The sequence below is a fragment of the Rhea pennata genome, chromosome Z, assembly GCF_028389875.1.
Source record: "Rhea pennata isolate bPtePen1 chromosome Z, bPtePen1.pri, whole genome shotgun sequence".
Taxonomy (NCBI): domain Eukaryota; kingdom Metazoa; phylum Chordata; class Aves; order Rheiformes; family Rheidae; genus Rhea; species Rhea pennata.
The window spans coordinates 24,761,758-24,785,412 of record NC_084702.1 but is presented as its reverse complement, the minus strand read 5'-3'; the positions used below and the strand labels follow the sequence as shown (position 1 = coordinate 24,785,412).

The 23,655-nt window shown below is 38.6% G+C and overlaps 1 protein-coding gene across 1 annotated transcript in view; it reads right to left on the bottom strand.

Annotated features, from left to right (window-relative positions):
- Window positions 1–233: 233 nt before the first annotated feature.
- Window positions 234–23,655, bottom strand: part of TMC1 (transmembrane channel like 1) — a 72,391-nt gene continuing 48,969 nt past the window's right edge. The window contains exons 11-20 of the mRNA XM_062599787.1: window positions 23,401–23,595; window positions 17,784–17,963; window positions 17,401–17,553; window positions 15,977–16,105; window positions 8,830–8,897; window positions 5,838–6,077; window positions 3,232–3,357; window positions 1,472–1,550; window positions 1,236–1,371; window positions 234–499 (exon numbers count right to left, since the gene is read on the bottom strand). Of these exons, the coding sequence (XP_062455771.1) occupies window positions 234–499; window positions 1,236–1,371; window positions 1,472–1,550; window positions 3,232–3,357; window positions 5,838–6,077; window positions 8,830–8,897; window positions 15,977–16,105; window positions 17,401–17,553; window positions 17,784–17,963; window positions 23,401–23,595 (1,572 nt within the window). The remainder of the gene's footprint in view (window positions 500–1,235; window positions 1,372–1,471; window positions 1,551–3,231; window positions 3,358–5,837; window positions 6,078–8,829; window positions 8,898–15,976; window positions 16,106–17,400; window positions 17,554–17,783; window positions 17,964–23,400; window positions 23,596–23,655) is intronic.

Here is a 23,655-nt window from a genome sequence, read left to right as displayed (position 1 = left end):
AAATGCAAGCAGACAGATGCAATGATTCCTGCTGAACTTGAATGTTGAAGCCTCTTAGTCTGCATATGCTGAAACATGAATATCCTCCATGCACATAAAGATCTACAGTGACTGCAGTGGGGTTCTGCTTTTATGGGAGTGCTTTGGGACTTAAAACCACTTTTTCTCCCTCAGAGTCCTTCATAATATTACAGATCACTTTTGCTCAAGGAAAGGGAAGAAGAGCCTCCTCATCAGTAGTTTGGAGGGCCCCTGGGTACTCCCCGCTGTGCCCCTGGAAAGCGTGGGTTTCCGGGAGGGTAGCCTGGTGGTCCATACCCTCGGGGCCCCGGAGGTCGTGTCACAGCCACGTGAGGGGGAGGAAGGTTTCCTCCTCTGCTCTGGGGGGCATAGTGCCCATCTGGAGAGGGACCCAGATGCTGCAGGGACTGGGAGGAGCTTGCTTCCTGCTGCTGGCTTTTCTTCTTTGGTCCATTGTCTCCTTGTCCTTTCTTGTTATCTGAAACACATTTGGAGAACAGCATTAAAGGATGAAAATGCAAAGCAGAAATTCCGTCCTAGGCAGATTCTTCTACAGCCTACCCTCTCCTAAATATGAAGGTGGCAGACATGCTTTCCACAAAATTCTTCTAAGTATGATCATTTCTAATGCATTTCTAAGCCTTCATCTCTGCCATGAGCCTGTAAGTGTTTTCTGGCATACGTGGAAAGGAAAGTCTAGCAGTGTTCAGGAGCAAGGAAAGAGCCTGTGAAGGTCTTCAGGATGAGTTGAAACCTGCCTGGCCAAGCTAGGCCTTCTGGTAAGGACTGCTACTGTACTGTGTTCTCCTGTTGAATCTTGGCCTAGAGGCCACACACTGTCCTGAACAGCAAATAAATATAATAGCAGGATACAATATTTGAACCATACTGATTTGCAATATGTAAGAAGGATCATTGACATTCAGATCAGACTTTAGGCAACTTTTTTTGGACTGGGATTTTACAATTTGCTACAGCTGTATTACAATTGTTTTATTTTGGTAAAAAGTTTTGCTTGATGTGGAAAGATGCTACAATATTTCTTTAAAAAGCCACAGAAATAAAATGATTTGGAGATTAGACTAGTAATTATGAGACAGTATTGTGACTGTCATTGAAGATATTATTGCAAGTAAAGCAGTAAAGGTAGCAAAGATGACTATAGTCTGATGTACAAATATTCCTCAACGTGAAGAATTCAAAACAATCTCTACCTTGATTTGGAGTAGATTCATCTTGCTTATTTTCTTTTTGCTTTGGCTTGGGTGGTTCTGTCTCAAATGGGTTTTCCTCCTGTTCATTTGATTTTTGTGCTTTTTGTTTATTTCTTCTTTTATTTTCTTCTGCTTGCTAGAGGTGGAGAAAGAGAGAAAGAGATCATATTTCAGCAAGCTGAATGGCTTCTCTAATATTTAATAGAAAGAAAAATAAACAGTTCTTTATTCCTTACACTTTGGAGTTTCTTTTTAAGTTCCAGGTTAGCTTCCTTGTAGGATTTGGATGTAGCATTGAGATAATAAATACTCAGCCTAAATGTAAAGAAAAAGAATATATCTTCTTAGGTAATGATGTAAATACGAAGAATATTACAACATTCCTATAGCAATAGCTACAATTGTGTGAATGTAAAAAATATATAGACTGCTCACTTATGCTGCCTTATCAGTAGTAGTATTTTGACAACTAAAAATGCCCTTCCTCATAGTGTGAAGAAGGCACTCTTATTTTAGGGAAAACAAGGCTGAAAGAAATTCCATCTAATAATATTTTACATCCAACATTATGGTAGTTAAGGAAGAGGTTCCATAAAACTATGCCTCACTATGAAGTGTGTTTTAGAGAATAACTTGTGAAATTTTAACTAACTTGTATGACATATTTTAAAAATGAGAAAACAATATTTATAAATGCTTTTTAACTTACACAATAGGCAAACTCAAGTACTGCCGAGAAAATAGCCAAAAGCATATGTTTTATTTTTTGCTCTAAATTACAATCTCTTTCTACCAAATAAAAACATGACTGCATAATGAAATTTTCATTTGTCAATTTGTATTATTCTGTGACAACTGTATGAAATTAGCATTTTTTCACCATCCTGATTTAGAGACATCCTTAAGTCTTTTGCTGATGTAAGCAGTAAATAATTAATCTGCATATGTTGTTTTCTCTGTGTTGTCTGATTTTGCCTTTAGTTTTCTTTTTCTTTTCATTTTTTTTCTGTCTTTGCCTTGAGCAATTCCAAGATAGGAACAGTACTCAAGAAAATCAGTGGGAGCTGAGACCATGTGTTTCAGAGGACAATCTGTGCTCTTTATTTTTCTAGCCAAGGGTTAAACAGAACATGATTTTAAGTGAATCTTGGCCAAATTCTATCTCAAAATTTCAGTTTGCTCACATAAGATCCTTCTGTAATTTCTACTGTATTCCATAATCTTCTGTTGGCAGTGCTACAATGCAAAGTTAAATCCTAGCTATTTCCCCTAAGAACTTTTAATTTAGCTCTATACTAAGTAATACTATATATGCGTATTGCAGTTTACAGTGATTTTATCTTGAAAAATTTTATGCAGTTTCTGAGAATGGCTATTCAATGACCATTTAACTATTCCCGAAATATGGAAAATTCCTCCTAGCTCTGTTCCACAAAGTGGCTTTGGACATGAGTAACTTCAGACAGATAGCTGAGACAAGAACATCTCCATATGTTATCTCCATCACCCTGTCTCACACTCCAGACCCAACAACATAGAGTGCTCTTTTCTCTCAAGGGAAGTCTCAGGCATGCAGGATCAGACATGCTAAGAGTTACTGAGAAATAACTCTTTCATGGTGGGCACAGTTCTGAGAATTTTCTATTGAAAAATTTAAGGATTTATGATGTGTTGTTCTGCCTACTAAATAGCCTGAGCTAAATCCTTATAGGCTTTTGCATTTTAATAGTTTGGCTATTATGGCAGCAACAAAAAACATAATTAAAAAAAGCAACAACAAAAATAAAAAGAAAGCAACCTAAGAGAAAAAGAGATTGCCCTTTGTGCACAGGCACATTAATTACGATCAAATAGAAGGCTCATGAATTCTTCAAGTCCCTCACCGCAGGGCAATCAGTCCTGTATTTAATTAGATAACCAGGTAGCAAAGACAGAATGAAAGGAACTTAATAGACTTTAGAACAGGCAAGCATTGAGCTAATATTCTAATACGTACACCATCAGCAGTATGAAAGGTAGGATGAGTCCAGGGTTAGAGGCATAGCCAAATACCTTCCCAAACCAAGAAGGGAAGTCATGCTCCAGAGTTTCTGATATGACTTCAAACATTCTAGTTTTCCCACTATTAAAGAGAAAAGGTGACAATGTATCACAGTCAGATATTCTGACAGTGGCAGTCCAGTAGTATGAATATTTCGATGAATCACATCACAACAAACTTGGGGCAAGGACAAGAAACTGTGTAAGTTAGCGTTATTGTACAGCCTAAAACTGTACAACTGTCATTATTTAAAATAGTATTTTGCATTTTAAAGAGAACAATGGATACAAATATTTTCGATGTCTGCCTGCTGATAGATTCTGCCTGCAGTTTCCAACAAGTGTTTGCTCTATTACCAAGATTAGTTCTCCAGGGATCAGTGTTCTGTGATCAGTCTGTGAACTCCATATCACCGTCTAAAGTGTGTAGGTTAGTTTTGCTTTGAGGAGTCCTTGAGACAGATTCAAATCGCATCTTCATGTAATTGATAAAAGAAATGCAATTCACTAGCAAACAGTGTCCATGCAGTGATGTACAAGGCCAAATTCTCCCCTCTTTGCTCTGTATCAATCCTATGGTAGGCAGTTCCTGTGTCTCAGGACGTTTTAGTTTTTCTTCCAGCAAACTAATAACTTTCATGCTAAGTTGTCCCATGACCAACTTATCTAAATTATTTCTTCACTAGACCTTTTACGCACAAGATTTTCTTGTAGAATCATGTTAATAGATGTTCTAAATGTTCCTGTCTTTTTACTTTGCTTTTGGCTGTGTCTCACAAGGTAGAGTTTGACATTGTTTACCTAAATGCTACCAATGACAAGGCTTTTTATGTGAACTGAGATCAATTTACTTGGTTAAAAGAATCGCCACTAAATTCACCAAATTGCTTCTAGATATTCCAGCCATTGAGGTGCTCTATCTCCTATTTTTAGTTCTTGCAAAACATTTCTGCCAATCAGATATCTTTTTAATTTAACGATCTCAGCCTTTATGCTTGTCCTACAAATATAACAAGATTACAAGGCAAACCTTCCTTCAGATCAGCTCTTCTTCTCCACTTTCTCCCTAGCAATGATAGATGGGAAATTCCACTCTATCCTCTTTTCCATCTCACCAGCACACACAAGGCTCCTTCTATTCTAGCTTTGCTAGTTCTGTCCTGAAATCTCTGCTGAGTTATATATTTTGACTTTAAATTCAGGATTAGAAAAAGAATTGCAATTTTAATAGTGGATAAGCCACTGACTTACCAACAGGAAAACTTTTTTTTTTTTTAATATATAGCCATAAATTGCCACTGTCTATCTGCTCAGCAGTAGTATTACCTATACAAATGATGAATTAATCTTCTTTAGTTTATAGCCCCTCTCTACTGAAAGCTGTATTGAGGATTTTGCAGTTTTAATGAAGAAGAAAATATATTTGTATTTGATAGAGGAAAGGTTACAGGTTATGTTAACTACCTCACTCCTTTTCTTAGATTTTAAAAATCTTATTTAGCATTATCTGCTTTATCATCGCTTCCCTAAAATCCAAGCAATTTTCTATCTCAGCCAAATTTTTTGCATGTTAAGCAATTCTTTCTCTCAGGGACTGTGACTATTGCAGGCAGCTAGAAAAGATCTCCCAGAGATGGCCAATGTTAATGTGTCTAGACTTCTACTGCTTTACAAAGTGTACTGGAAATTATGCAGAGATCATTTTACCCATGACAGTAATGTATTATTCAAGTCCTTCACAGGAATCAGGAAGCCTGTTTTATTGTTCTACTGTTCTTGCCCTACTGATACTTCGTTCAAAAGCAAGGACTGAAACCTTCTAAAAATCTGAATTCTATATATTAACTGCTGTTTTGTTCTCATTAAAGTTGTATCTCATGCTAAGAAGCAAGCAGAGATACTGGGAATGGTCCCAAAATTTCTAGTGGTAAAGTACACAGGAGACACCGTGGCAGCACCTCAGCTAGCTTGTATGCAAGGCACACATTTGCATAGGTACAGTAGGCCCGTTTTTTCATAAGAGACTAGCAAATATGGAGGTCTTGAAACTTGAGAAACAGATTCAGCACCACAGAGGTAATGCTACAGCTGCATGAAATGAAATACTGTGAGCACTGCAGAAATTCAGAGCGGCTAAAGACTACAGCACCTCCTTGGTTAACCACCACTCTCCGACACTCCAATCTTCCCTTCTTGGCATATGCAGGTATTTCCTGTAACCATCACTCTCAAGCCAATAGATGAGAGATACCTAACAGGTCACTGCCCTACTCCCTAAGAATAATTGCTGACTTAATTACAGTAATAAGGACAAAATTTTTCGTGGAAACAAAGAAAATAATCTATTTTTCAAGAAAAACTTTAAAAACAACTAGCCAGTTTTCTAGGATTTCACCTTCAAGCATTATGCGTAATTAAAAAATGACATGTAATTAAACATTCAGCCTATCAGATACTAAAACTTCTTAAGGAAGTTCCTTTTCATTATTGGATCATTCACTGTGATGACATGATGCAGTTCATCTCATTGGCAACAAAACAAAGACATAAAATGCAAAAGACCTGAAAGGACCACAGTCAAAAGATGGTGGGATGGAGACAATAGTGTACACAGCCGGCAGCGTGGACAGAAAAAGAATGAAAAGCAGCATGGCCATGTAGAAGTTATTGGATCTGGAAGCCTTGAAGACCCTCTCCTGAGGGACATTGCAGCACATCACTGCCCAGCATTGCAGGTACATGGAAGTATGGAGGCGGAAAACGTTGATCGCTGGGAGGCATGGAGCATAAAAAGATCCCATCCTAGAAACCAATCAAACAAAATATAAGTAGTCTGTTGTAGAATTTCTGCCTTGCTGGATAGGCCATCCATTCCCTTCTTTCATATTCTTGTTTTTCAGCCACACACACTGTGCATGCAGAAATCTAGTTCATAAAACATTTACATTTTTTTATTGATCTTGTCTCTCCAGTCTTTTCTTAGGAAGAACTCCAGACATATGCAGAAAACTCTCTGTATGTAATTTTTCTTTCAGTGTTCCAAAGCCCCTTTTCTCTGTAAATAAAATGACCACTTAATGAAATATTATCCACTCTTACTTTGACCCTTTAATTCAGGTAGCATCTCACTTGTACTGTCTACAGAACGATAACCAAACTTAGATAACTTTCAAAAATGATCTTTTTCTTTATTATTGTCTTATATATATTAGCAACATTTTAGGAAAGATATTTTTGCTAAGTTGACATTTATTTTACTTCTGTTACCATGGTTATTTAGTGCCTCATTCCAATGAACTCCTTATTGATTTGCCAAAATATTGTGTTTTTCTTATTATCTACAGTTGCATGGTTATGACACTGAAACAGCTGAGACCACTTTATTTTTATCTGACCTTGTTTGCTGTGCCATACTGACTGAAGAGCAGTCATTTTCATCAGCCTGCCCAAATGATACAGAATGTGACGGATCAGCAATTGACTTCTTCCTTGACCGCTGGCCAGGTCACCAAGGCTGATCCACTTTGCCTCTGAGTGCCTCAGTTTTTCTATTTTTAAAATGTGTAATAGATCTACTTCTCCACATGGCTGGAAAGACTCCAGAGTACAGTGATATCACAACAGAATTAATATATGATATTGATATCACTCCTTCCTCATTTCATACACCTTTTATGAAAAGAGCCAGTAAAGACTTCAGCAGTCTATGGGTGAAGCAGAGCGCACTTCATGGCTCTATTTCTTATGCTTACAGAAATCATTACAAAACATTCAGCTTTGATAAGCTGAAACTTTCGATAATTCATGGCTGCTATCAAGTTCTAGTTATAATATTTATTATAAGGTGGAAGTATTCTTGCCAATGTCATATTAATATGGAGAAGTCTCCACTCACTTTGTGAAAACACAGAGAAAGAGAAGAAAGGAAATTTCCTTTCTAACTCTGTGGTACAGCCAATTCACCAGGTGCATCTTAAACTTGTTATTCTGTTTCAGCATGTGTGGTGGAATACGTAAAACTATATAAAACAGAAATAAATTTATCCTGTATATAATATCATGGTTTCTGAAGTATATATTCACTATAATTCAGTCACCATTTATTTTTACTAAAATATTTAGTTCTTTAAAAATTCCACAACTCTAGTTCCTTACTTGCCTCAGCAAGTATCGATTAGCATGCAAATGTGACTCCAGCTCTGCAATTAGTAGTAACATAGACAATATAGATAGATAGATAGATAGTAGGACAGGTGCTGCGTCTATGTGGCATCATGAAGACACAAGTCACGGATTCTGTGATGGAACTTTTATATTGGGATATTGTGCCATAGAAATGCACAAAGTCTGTATGTGTAATGAAGTATAAAATGATAGCTGCTACATATAGAATTTTTCTTAGAGAATAATCCGGAATCACCTCCTTCGTCCAGTTCCCAATTTCTTTCAACTACAAAGTGATTTCCAAAGTGTTAATTACAGCAGAAGAGAGTGTGGGTGTGATCAATGGTGTATAAAGTATGCAAGCACAGTTTGCATTGCTGCCTCATCATTTTCATGTATAGCAGCCTGTGAAATACTTCTTGTTAGGAATTAGGATGCCACACTTAAGACAGATAGGTACATACTGACTGCAAAGTTAAGCTGATTATTTAACTATAAGTGCCCTGTGCAGTACAGGTCCCCTGCACTTCAGCAGCAGGTTGGACTCACTCTGCCAATGACACATGGCTCCAATGACACATGGCAAATACATGGCCATGGCTGATGCTGTGCTCATCCTACCAATGTACCAATGGTTCATCTCAGCAAGTCAGGGGGCAATACACACCTGGAGGCTTACACCAAGAAAAAGCTCTGATCAGCAGGGTTCTATTAAAGTTAAATAAACTGGGTCTAAACAATTTTGGGTCTAATAATTGGGTCTAATTCAGAGGAGCAGTCAATAGTGCTTGAGAAGGACGGTTCCTGAGAAAGATGGTGTCTTAAATGAGAGTTGACAATCTGCTTTCTTAGCAAACCCAACTAAGATAAAAACAAGAAATGTGATGAAACTTAGATCTCTCATGCAGCAGGGCTGAGCACTAATACTGCAGTGCTAGCATTTTATGCACACACGTGCACACAAATGCACAAATGTATATGTAAATTTGTTCTAAGTCTTTTCTTCACAGGGCACATGGGAAAAGAGTATAAGATGTTTTGAAAGACTGAAATTCAAAGTAAAACAGTACAGGCTAGCTGCTTGCTCTGCTTATCACAAAGGATCATGTAGTCAACCCAACTTTAGATAAATTAGCCTCACCTGATCATTGCAAAACATTGATGCACCTGACTCCATAATCTTAACTCAGAAATGGCTTAAAACAATTCCATTGATTTCAGTGTGCCTGAGTTTGATATACATTGCACTACACTTCTATGAGACTAGAGTAAAGAGGTAAGATCAGCATTTCAGAAGAACCTTCCACAGATACTGCTATTTCTTGCATTCCTGCAGGGAATGCTGACCCATAAGAGACCATTAGGACACAACACCCTTTGCCACACCTACCAGATCATGCCTTGGTTAAATATCAGTCCCAGCACATTCCCACTTATATCAAACTCTGAATATGATGGCTGAAAGAAATAATACAAACGCGTTCATTAGGCTTGCAAAAAGCATTTTAAAATGATTTACGGTAGATTAAAGCTGTCACTGCCAACAGCACAAACATATTGGCATTGTCTTGTCAAGACTCTTGTTATACATTATCAGTGAAACACGAAACAAATTAATATGACTCAAAGCTAACAGGCAGAATTTAATACAGCTTGCAGCATTTTACTGAAGATCCTTTCGAGCCGTTTGTACAGAAGAAGGTGTTAAAAGAGAATAAAAATAGTTCTTGGTACTGGGTAAATTTTAAAATAATAATTTGTCAACTTCCAACTGAAGTGGCTAAAAGAGGCTATGAACATCTAGTCTGCTCTTCAATAAATTACAAGCCATGAGGCTTCCCTGAATTAATTCCTGTTTGAACTATAACATATATTTCATTTTTAAATTTAACAATTGTGCTGCTGAAGAATCCATTTTAAACATTGATAGATGGTTCCAATGGTTAACTGACTTTCCTGTTTAATATGTATATCTTATTTTGTTCGATTTTTACTTCTAAACCCAATCATTGGGTCTCATTATTGTTTGGTCTGCTAAATTGAAAAGCACTGTGTTGCAAATTTTTGTTTTCAGTGCCAGTACATACACTGTCATCAAATCACTCCTTAGTCTTCTCTGAACTATTAATCTCATTCTGTTTTTCCAAACCTAAATCATTTCCACAGATCTTCTCTTACCATATTTATTAGCGTTTCTCTAATTTATGAACCCTTTTCAATTTCAAACACTCAGAACACTACATTTGAGCAATGACATGCACAAGTATTTGTTTGTGTGTACATGATTGTGTACGTGCACATCTGAACAAAAATTTCTAGAAGGAAATAAGAGCTGTACATTTTTGGTTTTCACCAAAATGTTTGATTCAAACATATTACCCATAGGATTTTACGTTGTCACAAGATTTTGTTTAATTAGCTCCCTCCTTAACTATAATTAATAGTTAATTATACTACACCACAGCTGGTGACTTTCATGACTTACTGCAGTGGGTAGGTGAGAAGATCATGAATGATGTATACCATCCATGTACTAATTACTGACGACTGATAGAGGGAATAAGGGCATGAGGTACAACTCTTAGGTACATCTATTCCCTTGAGGTTGAACCAAACCAAAGACATTCTATTAAAAGGACTAAATTAAAGTCCGTCTTTCGGATTGTTCTGTTGGAATGTTCGCAGCTTCTGTGCTCTTTCTATATAGTCTTGTGTGCATGTACAGATATTTGTCTATATGTTTTCATCAAACTGCTATATTTATGTAGTGTGAATTTATGAATTTTCTTCCATGAAAGAAAAGATTAAATAGACTGGTCGTCCTTGATTTGGAAATAGTTGACTAAAGACAGCTATATATAGGGGCAGAACACGATAAATGATGTGGAGAAGGTGAATAGCATCAGACCTAAACAATGTGTCATTGCTTTTCATAATATAGGAGCTTGCAGTATTAGATCAAACTATCTGAAATTGAATGCTTAAACAAACAAAAGGAAGTGCTTTTTTACACTGAGTGCAAATTAATTTGTGAAATTCCTTGCCAATGGAGGTTTTGGTTGTCAAAAATATTTAAGGATTTTTAAAAAGTCTGAAAATTAGTGAATAAAGGCTACTTTTTAGTTTTTGTCACAACTGTTAACCACAACGGCACAGCTAAAGCCTCTTGCTTAGGAATATTTTAAGCTCAAAGATTGCCAGACATTCAGTGGTTTTCAGTCTGCACTTCCACCACTAGTTGCTGTTTGAGACAAGGTACTATCAAAGATTCCAGGCTACAGCACCAAATGATTCCTTAAATCAGGAATCTCTGAGTCCTTCACTTTTTAAATGCAACAGATCTTTTCCTTGGGTCACTCATGCATTCTTTCTGTATAACTAATATATTCCTAGCACCAACTAGCAACAAGTGCATTGCTGATACTTTGAGAACAATAATATATCATGGGAATGGTGCACCCCCTTTTTGCTGGATAAATGTGATGCAGCTCTCATTAACAGTGCTGAACCCTTCACAGGTGAGCTGTGAGACTCACTCTCCCTGCTTTCTGACAGCCGAGCTGCTCCCTATACTATCACTCTCCATCTGTATGTGGCTAGCAAGAAAGAAGGATGGTATCTATGTAACTCTATTGTAATATTTGAATTTAAACTCTCTGCTTTATAGGCTTTGTTCTATTGATTCAGTTATTATAGCATATTTCTTTAACATAACTAATGGTACAAAAGTAAAGAGCAAGAATTAGGCCTGAAGGGTTAATGGACAAACTGGTGCTCCTCCAGTTGGCAATACTAATTCAAGCAATGGTGTTCTACAGTGCAGTGCATGGCTCTCAGCTCTTGAGACTGGAGATATTGCACAGATCATGGAGTTAGTAGCCCCATTCAATGGCTCTGGATATCCTAGGGCATCTCAAATACCACTGGCATGGTATTTCACCAGCTGAACTCTACCCTTAGTGAATGCTTCAAACCTTGTGAGTAAGGTTTGTACCTTACTGCAACATTCAGGAGGCTAACTTTTGTGTTACCTTGAAACGAGTGAGGGGGGAAAAACAACTGACTTTCTGTAACAGCGCGCTCTGTCTCTCTGCCAAGTCAAATGCACAACAGATAATAGCACCTTGAAACACATAAGGATATAATTTCAAATGTATGAGTAATCCCATTGGAAATTTGCATGCTTCAGTAGCACGCTGACTGGAGTGTTAAACAAAAATATCCTTTGATCCTTACAGCCTCTCTATCGCTTAACTTGCTAGTATGCAGAGGCTTTGAGCAATCCCTTACCCAAAGACATCCTCATTGAGTTCTTGATTATGGATACACTAAAGGGTACAGTGAAAGAGAAGGCTCCCCGTAGCCTACTCCTCTCAGACACGTCCCCACAGACCAAAACATAACTTAGTCTGAAAGATTTTTCTGAAGCCTAAATGGACATTTGTAATTCCTGTAGAGTATGAGAAGAGACCCCCCACTGACGGTTTTCTCAGCTACGCAGTGAGACTTAAAGATTGTCAGCTTTCGCCTTGGATGCCAGCAATGTGGAGACTGCAGTCTGCTCTGCATCATCTTCATCACCCTTCGTTGAAAACAAATACCATTACTCCTCATCTTTCTCAGTTCCTGCATAAAGAGCAACTGATTCAGAGTAAATGGCAATAGAGAAGCAACTTTAGGAAGCCTAAAAGGCAGCAAAAGGGAAGTGAAGTCACCTTAAGCAAAGGGTCTGTCCTGTAGTCATCAGGATAACTTTCAGGCCTGCATCTATTATTTAGGCTCTTTCATTGATCTTGGATAACCTATCAGGGAAAATGTCCAGACTACCACTTTAGCTTCTTTGCAAAATATGAAGTCTGAGCTATTTCCGGTCAGATGTAGCCTTGGCTGCAGATATTCATACATTCTCCACATCCAGGCTCAGCTATTACAATGCCTGTAGTATGTATGAAAATATGAGAAAGCTCCAGAGGCAATTTAAGTATATGAAAATACATTGTTCTAGAGCTCCACAAACTGTGCTGGCTCTCTGCCCGTACTATGTTCAAATTCCATCATTTTATATTGATATTACAAAGCATATGGCTTGTTTGTCCACAAGCTGTCTGGCTAATTGTCTCTCTCCAGCCCTACACCAGCCCTGGTTGAGACACCCTGTCTCAAACAACAGCGAAAAAGCTGAACCTTGCCATAACAGCCGAAATTTCGTAGTGGTTCAACAATAGCCGTGATATTGCTATACCAGAAACTACAAAAGCAATAAAATTTTCCTTTCCTCTATATACTAATCATTTTCCTAAAGACAGCTCCTAGTAAAAGAGGAAAAGCATCTACTTGTGAAGGTAAAACTATGAGGAAGTAGGACAAATAAGAGGATGGCAGGACAGCTATGACAGCTGTTCACACACACATAATTGAGATAGCTTTACATGACTTAGCTCTTTTCCATAGTAGTTACTATGTACAAGAATGGCTTCTGGAGGTGCTTTCCTGGTACCCTGGCAGGTGCCTCGCAGGTGAAAAATGCAGCTGTCAGTGCACCTATCATAGCCAGCTAATTTAAATTTAGCTAAAATCAGTTAAAAGAGAGAAAGTCTCTCCAAAGTGAGGAGCTGACATACCCACATGCTTATGCTATGGGACTCATTGATTTTGTTTAGCCTTACGATTGCAGGCCCTGAACCTCATGGGGCACTTCAACCACCCTGACATCTGCTGGAGGGACAGCACAGCAAGGCACAAACAGTCCAGGAGGCTCCTGCAATGCATTGATGATAACTTCTTGTCACAAATGGTGGGGAAGCCTGCGAGGAAGGGTGTCCTGCTGGACCTTGTCCTTACCGACAGGGAGGGACTGGTTGGAGACGTGAAGGTTGGGGGCAGCCTTGGATGCAGTGTCCACGAGATGGTGGAGTTCAGAATCATGCAGGAGAGAAGTAAGGCAACAAGCAGGATTGCAACCCTGGACTTCAGGAGAGCAGACTTTGGGCTCTTCAGAGACCTAGTTGGTGGAATCTCATGGGTTAAGGCCCTAGAAGGAAGGGGGGTCCAGGAGAGCTGGCTAGTATTCAAACATCACTTCCTCCGAGCTCAAGAACGGTGCATCCCTATGAGTAAGAAGTCTAGCAATGGGGGCAGGAGACCTGCACGGGTGAGCAAGGAGCTCCTGGCCAAACTCGGAAGAAGAAAATATACACAGAATGTGGAAGAGGGGACAGGCTACTTGGGAGGATTACAGGAACGCAGCCAGAGTAGGTAGAGATGCTGCAAGGAAGGCTAAGGCCCAGTTGGAATCGAGTCTGACAAGGGATGTCAAGGACAACAGGAAGGGCTTCTTCAAACACATCAGCAGCAAGAGGAGGACTAGGGAAAATGTGGGCCCACTACTGAGTGGGGTGGGGGCCCTGACAACAAGGGATACAGAGAAGGCAGAATTACTGAATGCTGCCTTTGCTTCAGTCTTCACTGCTAAGGGCAGCCCTCATGAATCCCAGAGCCTGATGTGAAGGAGAAAGTCCAGAGAAGGGAAGACTTTCCTTTGGTTGAGCAGGATAGGATTGGACACCTTCTGGGCAGGCTAGACATCCACAAATCCACAGGCCCAGATGGGATGCACCCACAGGTACTGATGGAGCTGGCAGATGTTGCCAGGCTGCTCTCCATCATCTTTGAAAAGTCACAGAGAACTGGACAGGTGTCTGAGGACTGGAAGAAAGCCAGTTCCATTCCAGTCTTCAAAAAGGGCAAGAAGGAAAAATATGGGGAAGTCAGCCTCACCTCCATCCCTGGAAAGGTGACGGAACAGTTCATTCTGGATGTCATCTCCAGGCATATGGAGGAAAAGAAGGTGATCAGGAGTAGCTAGCATGCATTCACCAAGGGGAAATCCTGCTTAACCAATCTGATAGACTTCTCTGATGGAATGACTGGCTGGGTAGATGAGGGGAGAGCAGTGGACATCATGTACCTTGACTTCAGCAAGGCTTTGGACACTGTCTCCCATAACATCCTCCTAGAGAAGCTCAGGAAGTGTGGGTTAGATGAGTGGACAGTGAGGTGGATTGAGAACTGCCTGAAAGGCAGAGCTCAGAGGGTTGTCATCTGTGGCACTAGTTGGAGGCCTGTGGGTAGTAGTGTCCCCCAAGGCTCAGTACTGGGTCCCATCCTGTTCAACTTCTTCATCAGTGACCTGGATGAAGGGACAGAGTGCCTCCTCAGCAAGTTTGCTGAAGAGACCAACCTGGGAGGAGTGGCTGACACACCTGAGGGCTGTGCTGCCATTCAGAGAGACCTGGACAGGCTGGAGAGTTGGGCAGAGAGGAACCTCTTGAGGTTCAACAAGGGCAAGTGCAGAGTCCTGCACGTAGGCAGAAATAACCCTAGGCAGCAGTACAAGCTGCGGGCTGACCTGCTGGAGAGCAGCTCTGCAGAGAAGCACCTGGGAGTGTTGGTGGATGACAAGGTGACCATGAGCCAGCAATGTACCCTTGTGGCCAGGAAGGCCAATGGTCTCCTGGGGTGCATTAGGAAGAGTGTTGCCAGCAGGTGGAGGGAGGTGATCCTGCCCTTCTACTCAGCCCTGGGGAGGCCTCATCTCGAGTACTGTGTCCAGTTCTGGGCTCCCCACTACAAGAGAGACATGGAGCTACTGGAGAGAGTGCAGCATAGGGCTACGAGGATGACCAGAGGGCTGGAGCATCTGCCCAATGAGGAACAGCTGCGAGAGCTGGGCCTCTTCAGCCTGGGGAAGAGAAGACTGAGGGGGGATCTGATCAATGTGTACAAGTACCTGAAGGGAGGGTGTCAAGGGGATGGGGACAAACTCTTTTCAGTTGTCCCGTGTGACAGGACAAGAGGTAATGGGCAGAAACTGAAGCACAGGCAGTTCTGCCTGAACGTGAGGGGGAATTTCTTCCCTGGGAGAGTGACAGAGCCCTGGCACAGGTTGCCCAGAGAGGTTGTGGAGTCTTCTTCTCTGGAGATTTTCAAGGCCCACCTGGATGCAACCCTGTCTAACATACTCTAGGTGACCCTGCTGAGCAGGGAGGTTGGACTAGGTGATCTTCAGAGGTCCCCTCCAACCTTACTGATTCTATGATTCTATGAAACTAATTCTACCAGAAAATACAGCTAATAAAATTCTTATAATAAGTGCTTTTATATTTTTCCCAAAAGCACTGGCTGCCTCAGTATGTTAGAAACAATTTAAGACTGAACATCCGCAAAAATCAGACTCCCCTTTGTTTTCTGTAGAATTGATGATGAGGCTTTAAAATGGATCAAAAATGTGTACCCAGTTTGCTTACATAATCAAATGAATAAAAATGTATTTCCTAAGGTTACCAAAGCCTACAGAACAAGGCAGATATAAAGACAAAAGTAAATTCTGAGAAAAGCTAACATTTAATGTTTTTCTAGGATTTGGAAGGCAATATGTGTAGTCAACTATAAACTCTGGAAAAGAAAATGTAATTTACTACCAAAATGTCAAGTGATAATCTGATAAAGACATTTAATACAGAAAATCAGATACTTACAAATCCATACTCTAAGTCCCAGCACCAGCAATAATTGAAAAACCTAACGAAGACTGCTCTCAAGAAATCGCCAATTAGAATAGTGATATATGTTGTCATCGTGTCAGAGACTGTCAGCCGCACAAATTCCTGTTAAAGCAACATTTTCTTTTAAGAATGTGTTTAGGCAATTAATAATTATAACAACAATGAAATAATAGACTAGATCTCTAAAAGTGCTTACCCCTACTCAACACAGCAAAGACTCTTTACTCCTCCTCTACATTCACCAGTTCTGAGAGATGCCAGGAAAAAAACTACCCCTCACTTGTTGCTCTAATTTGTATCCATATTTTCTCAGTCAAGACTTCCAAAGTATAATCAGGCTGGGAAAGCCTTCCACCCCAAACTGCTGCTAACATGGAATTCCTTGCTAATACCTTAAATCAATTTTGGTCTGTATAACATCAGAAAGATTCAAGAATAAAAAAAGGGCTTACCTCCTATAGGAGTACCAACTCCCATGAAATCTGGGGAGGAAAGAAGAAAATCCTAACAGAAGTCCTTGTTCGTCTAATATACTTTGAGTAAGCCCGACTAAACCCTACTGTATCAGGCCTTATCCCCAGTTGCCCAGAAGACTCTTATCCTCTCTATTCTCAAATTAAGAAGAAAGTTAATACAATGGTGAGCTTTTGGTATTTGTTGCTTGTCACTCAGCATTAGTCAGAAGACCAGAAAGGCTGTTTTCTCTGCCTGTCTGCTCCTTACCAGTGCCTTCTCCAGAACTGGAGATAACCAAATAGGGAGACTGAGGGAGCGATGGAGCAGCAGCCAAAAGTTGTGATTTAATGGTTTATTCAGGCTCAGGAACAAAACAACAACAATAAGAATGAGGTATGATCAAACAGAATGAGGAGATGTTGGGAAAGTCATTGGAAATGGCTTATTATACGAATAGGTCAATAAGTACAGATGTCCAGCTGAATTAAATAAAATGTCTGGGCAGATTTACCATGAAGTCACTGCTGTTGTATTGCAGCATGCTACTTTGCTGAAGATAGAGATACCTTCTCAAATGCACACTGCTGGCAAGATCTGATTTTATGAATGTTTTCCTGCTGAACTAATTTTTTATCTTTATTATAAGCCTATTTTAGTCAGAAATTGATCTTATCTGATGAAAATAATATCAGATGCTGTCATCCATCAAGAGTTGAAATGAGTTCTTGCTAGATAGGGATAGAAACTAAAATAACTTTTTCTCAGCTTTGTAGCTAAGGAAAAAATAGGACCTTGTCATTATCTTGTCCCATATCTGCATTTCACCACGTATTTTCCTGCCTTAATGTCACCTAATGTATCAACTAAAATAGAGAGGGATTTTATAGGATGTCTTGTAACAGTTTATGATCTATTTTCAAATATTAGCTCAGGTGCATTACCTGCCCTACCATTGTTTCCCAGCATGGCCCTCTGGGGACATCTGCAGGGTCCACATATATTGGAGGAGCAGTCGAATTTTCTGGAATAGTCCCATTATATAGACTGGCTTCCCATACTGTCATGTTATATTTGACTATCTTTTCTTCTTCCAACTGAAAAATAAATAAATAGGAAAACAACATTATGAGCTCACATTAACAACTCTCAACCTTTTCTACTTCAAGACTCCCATTTCCAGCTCAGGTGTGGACAGGTTTCAGAGTATAAGAGAAGAAATTATCCCCTTGATGAGTCTGTGATGTGTCTGGAAACCCTCGTCTTTGCATGCTAAAAATGCTAAATGCTAAAAGTAGTGAAGCAAGGTCCACTGTAAACAGCTTGCCTTGAGATTGATTTCATCCATCAGGGCAATAATGAAAGTGTAGAGATTGCCAAGGAAAAGAGCAAAGATGCGTCCCAGCTGCCATCTTAGAGCTATTCGAGGGTGGTAGTTCTCCAGAGAACTGATTACATCAAAAAGTGTCGGACAGAACATTCCTAAAAGCGACATCACCATGTTCACCTAGGTAAAAAGAAAATGAAAAAAGAAATACACAGTGAAATGTTAGGCAAGTTCTCTGATTACTCTATTGGTTTGAAAAAAAGGGTGTATTTCCACTACTACTTTTTAGATGGCATTTGATTTAATGAGCAACAAAATCAGCTTTGGGAGTCACAGGGTGTTTTCACAAAGAAAGAAAGGGAAGAAAAATCAATAGAAGTCTATTGTAAATGGATATAAGAGGTCTTTTTTTATACTGTATTAAATTAAATTTATCTGATATCTCACCCAAAATTAACTCTACTTGTCTTTACTGCATAGGCAAATTCAAGTCAATCCTTCTTCCTCATGCCTGTTGTTCTTTGAAGCCTCTAACAACATTAACTCATTGTCACAGTAGTATGGAAATGGAATGAGTTTACCAAATGCAAACTTGGAAGAAAAGAATAGCTAGCTTTCATTAAAAAGTTTGAAATTCAACACGGATTATATGTTCTACAGAAAATGAGGCATTCTAGGCTCTAACATTGCTAAGCAGTTGCTAAAATTTATTTCACGTTTGCTTGAAACTTTTGGTGAAATAGTGTAAAATCCAATTAATCGTGTCTGCCAAAAATAAAAATAACTGAAAAGGTGTAAAAAAGTAGTTTTTAAATTTCAAATAAACTTTCATTACAAAACATTGTATCTTCATGGGACTTAAAAAATCCCAACCAACAGAAAACATTATTTCAGGTTAAATGACAAAGGTTAGTGGAAAACACAAAGATGATGCTTGAGATGATTCATAAAAAGCAATCAATAAGCAAAGGGTTAATTTAGTCACAGAAAGAACATAATTGTTCACTCTAATCTTCCAATTTCTCCAAAGCTAGCTTTTCTTAGCCAAACTAAAATCCATCTTGCTAAAACTGATATAAATTTTAATATATCTCTAACTTCCTACTATCAAGAGAGTTAAGACTGGATCTTGGATCTCAGAAGTCATGCGGCAGCTGTAAAGCACTGTGCCAAGAAATAAATTCATCCACTTACAGATTCGTACATTCTCACTCTTACAAAGCTTTTTCTGTTGGACTAGTGATTTTATTTAAAAGAAATAAATGGCGTTCCTTTTCCTGTTCTTCTTTTTTTTTAATGAGTTCTAGAGCTAATTACTGGATTTGTGTATTTGTAGGCAATCAGTAATATATTCTGAACATGTCTTGTGGCACTGCATAAGAAAGAGTCATAGGTAGATTTTTAATGATCACAGGAATTCATTGATGTTTCCTATGTATTTAAACAGTGTTATTTGCCATTGAGATTAGTTTGTTAAAATAGCAATCAGTTACTATTCTTTCATAACAGTCAAAAAAGAAAGAAAGGCACAAAAACATGTAGCTACCATTATTTGCAGTATTTGGCTTTATAAATGAAAAGGTAGGATTTATATTTAAATCTCCTGTTACCTTGACCTTATTATTTTAACAGATCATTGGCTTCATACCTTAATCTGTTTTAAAAAAGTGTTCTCTTTTATGGAAATAGTGAATCTTCTTGGTTTTTGGCATGTCTACAAAACAGTATTAAGCACTAGAGTATTAAGCTCCATATAAATTTTAGTGCTTAATACATTGGTTATTTTTTTATAACAGTAAAGTGTGCAAACATTTCTATCTTAAAATCTTCAAAGTATCTAACATTGTTTCTAACATATTTTGTCTCAGTCTCCATCAAGCCAAACAACTAATGTCCAGTATAGAGGCAGATGGCAAATTCAGCCTCTCATGCTGAAGCCAGCTATAAACAGCATGACCAGTCATGAATCCTTAAAAGATAAACTTATTGTAACAGGTTGCATATCTCAGTTATCAGTCAAAATACTCAGTCCCATTGTGATGCTGCTGAATCTCAAATCAAAATCTTTCTTTGCTAACTCTGATCTGTTGTATCCTCTTGTGGCATTGAGTCCCAGAGGCCAAATACGAACATAATGCAAGAACAGACGTTCTGGGTCACACCAGAGGTTGGCCTGGCCAGACAGATATCTAAGGCACAGCAAGAACAGGGCAAACACATTGCTTTCCTTTTTTGTTTGTTTGATTTTTAGTCTGAATCCTATCTGACTCATATGATGCCTCTCAGTTCTTATGTTGCAAGACTTAGTGAATGTGCATTTTGGAAGAAAAACTATGTCCTACAGTAAGTTTTAAAAATAATACCTGCTAATCTTACCGGAAGTTTCTTTGTTGCTGCATTATAGAAGAGGCAGGACAGAAGTCACTAGTTTTCTTTAATATTCACTATTTTGTGTATTTTTTTATTTTTTCTCTTTCTTACTGCTTATCTAAAACAAGCATGTTCATTTGCTTTCTATATAAGTATTTTTCCAACCCTTAATTATTCATGCCCCTCATCTTGGGAGCATGTCTAATTCAAGAGAAAAACATTATTGGAATGGGAGGTGAAACAAGGCACAAAAATTGCCAGGTTGAAAAGTAGAGAATGATTGTAACAAAAAGTGCAAGGTTTTACCGAGATAAATGTAGCCTATTGAATTTTTGAAATCCAAATATTTTGATGCATAAGCATTTCTCATACAAGTTTCATAGATACATTTCCATATTTTTTTTAGTTTCTTATAAAGAATTTTGTTTGACATACAAGAAAAGCAAAAATATTCAATGAATTTTAGTCACATTTAGCATGATTTCAGAAAGGGTCCAATTTATATGCTGGATATTTTGTCAACTTGAAGCTCAGGTGCTAGAGCCAGATTTTCTTCTGCTGTATATATCAGAGACAGTGACAGTGTTCTGCATGATTTAAAATTATAGAATGATATGCCAGAACAGTGATAACATGCCAGCATGCATGCAAGATAGAGTTATACTTGATAGCCAATATAATCTTATATTCATAAGTATCTGCTGAGGGAATCTCAAAAACACTCTCTGCCCTATGGAGATGACACCTCCAGTAAGAAAGGAACAACAAGCAAGAGGCACTCACTAATTAATGAAAACTGTATTTCCAGATGCATTCTTTTATTCTTATCTCTCTGGGAGATTAACTACTGTAGAGACCAAGCCCCTGCATGACACTTTGAAAGATAGAAAATTACTGCTTATACAAGCCTTTCTGTTTTTCCAGCTGCTGCGAATTTGATAAGAAATGCTGCAACTGCAGTCATGTCTAAATACCAGCCCCCCAGCACATTAGACTATGCCAACACAACATTAAGTACTGAACATTGGCTGCTTGTTGGTTAAATTATAAGTTCATTAAGAGTAAGCAGTTAAAATAAATCATTTCTTCCACTAGCAATGATTGTGGTTTGTCTAGCATCTGCTGCAGGAAGCAGCAACAGAGATCTGTTTTTCTAGTAAATTCAGTTTCATTTTTAAAAAGTAATTAGAATAGAATTTATATTTCATAATAATACGGTGTCTGATGATTTCTCGAATTAAAACTGAGCATTAGTTTAATAACTTCAATATAGATGCGCTGGTTTAATAACTTCAATATAAATGCACTGATCTACTTCACCACCACTGCTAAGAACTCTAAGATAAATAGCAGGATATTTTTGGCAAAAAATCCATGGAGTCATTTAAGCTTGCAAGATACAAAATGTGAAATCTATATATTTCTGCATCTGGAAAAAAATTTAATGTCTATTACTTACCTTCTCCTTTCCTAAATGATTCATGATTTGTCCACAGTTACCCAGCAGGCCACAGCCATGCATGAGGAGAGAGGCAAAGCCTGATGAAATCCTATATAAGCCCTGGTCTGTCTGTTTCCCATAATTTCCTTCTCCTCCCATCATGGGCTAGACCGTTTCATCTGATCCACTATCCCACAGGACTAGGTACTGCTGCGACTGAGAGAAAGTTTAAGCCTCACTGAACCTGAGACCAGTTTTGTGTAGATTTGCAGGAGTATGGTAGAGGAGAATAGCCAAAAAGAAATACGGCATATGTAAGACATCATATACTTCAGGTGTACATAAGATGTATACTTTCATTTCCTCTAAATAGTGCGTCACGTGTTAATGGCTTTTTTCTGATCAAAATCTCAGTGTTTCTTCATCATACAAACATAGTCTGGATTTAGATTGATCTAGAAAATAAAAAAAAGGATTTAAATGACTATTAGGTAGAAGGCATATTCATTTATTTAATTAATCATTAGCCTTCAATCAAGAGCAATATTGTGTACCTTGCAAGTGTGTTTATTACCTGACAATAGGTAGCTCTAGTCAAATCCTGGCAAAGCTGTTTTATCTATCCTCCTTTAGAAAGATCTGCTCTATATCTTAGCTCTGTGAGTCTCCTTAGTAGGAATTTTTTGTAAAGCATACAAAAAAAAAAATCCCTTGAAATGTAAACATGCAGATTGCAACATAAGCTAATATAACAGCTTTCAGTAACACAGTTCTCGTTATCACAGATCTGCTACCACACCTTTTGAACAAGAAAAAGCTGAACTCCTCCTGAACTGCCTTCATTTGAGAGTGTATGATCACACTTGGAGCTCATGTTGCTCTAAATCAAGAAGCTTTGTTCATGGCTTCTGTTTCCCATTAGAGAAAAAAGAAATAATTTTTTTCAAGTAATTTCATTCAATGTCAACAGTCCCATTTCTCTGGATTCCTACGATGAATTGCTGCAGCTTTTCATGTTAGTTTCTTGGTTGGTTTTTGATGCTCAAAATTAGCAAGCAACCTTCCTCATTCTACCATCACGCCTCCTCAGCAGCTTTGGCAGGTTGGCATCCTTTTGCCTTACCTTCAATCAGGTATCTATTTTATCTATTAATTCATAATATAAGCTTTAAATAAGGGACAGCCAGTTTTACAACATACACAACAGTGTGTTTGTTAAAGTAAAATGGCCCAGATTTCCATACAACAATACTGAACTCAGGTGGTTACAGCAAGCCATCATAACAGAGTTACTTTCACTATATACCTCCATTAGGCAGGGCTAGTTCAAGAGCTGGACACCATAAAAATGAGATCGGATTCTTGAATTGGGCAGTTGCAGCTGGAAGGTGTAGGTTCCCCTCTGTTGCTGCATTGCAAAATTATGTTCATGAGTCCCAGAATAACTTAGGCATGACCACACACCAGTCTATTTGCCTGTACTAGTCTTAAGAGGAAAGCAAGAGGAAAACAGGCACTTTGGAGGGATCTTGTGGAACCATAAAGCAGCTGAAAAACAATCTTCGTAGCACAGAGAAGAAAAGGCAAAAGTGTCAAATGAGAACTAAATAGGGGGGACATTTCAAAGAAACAACCAAATAATAATCATTCTAATAAAGCAGGAGGCAGAGAGACAAGAAGAGTAGCTTTGTTAGACATTTACCACGCACACCCAAAGCATTAAAATTCCAGAAGAAAAAAGCAACATGCAGAGCATGGGAACACAGTTTCAAACCACATCTATTATAAAAACGTGCTAGCACGAACTTCATTTCTTTCCCACCACCCGTAGTTCTCCAGACCTTCCAGGGCAAATTTCTGGGATCTTCTCACAACAAAGAAGATGAGATAGCCACTTCCAGCAAGTGTGCACAGAGCCAAGAAGTTAGCAAGAACCCTCAGGAATCGGGTCAAGTGAATATTTTCTTCTTTTCGGCTCTCCTGCTCCTCCACAATTGCTTCCTGCACTTGTTAGAAACAAAAGCTTGTTATTAGCAGCACTTTCCAGATCAGTCTCAACAG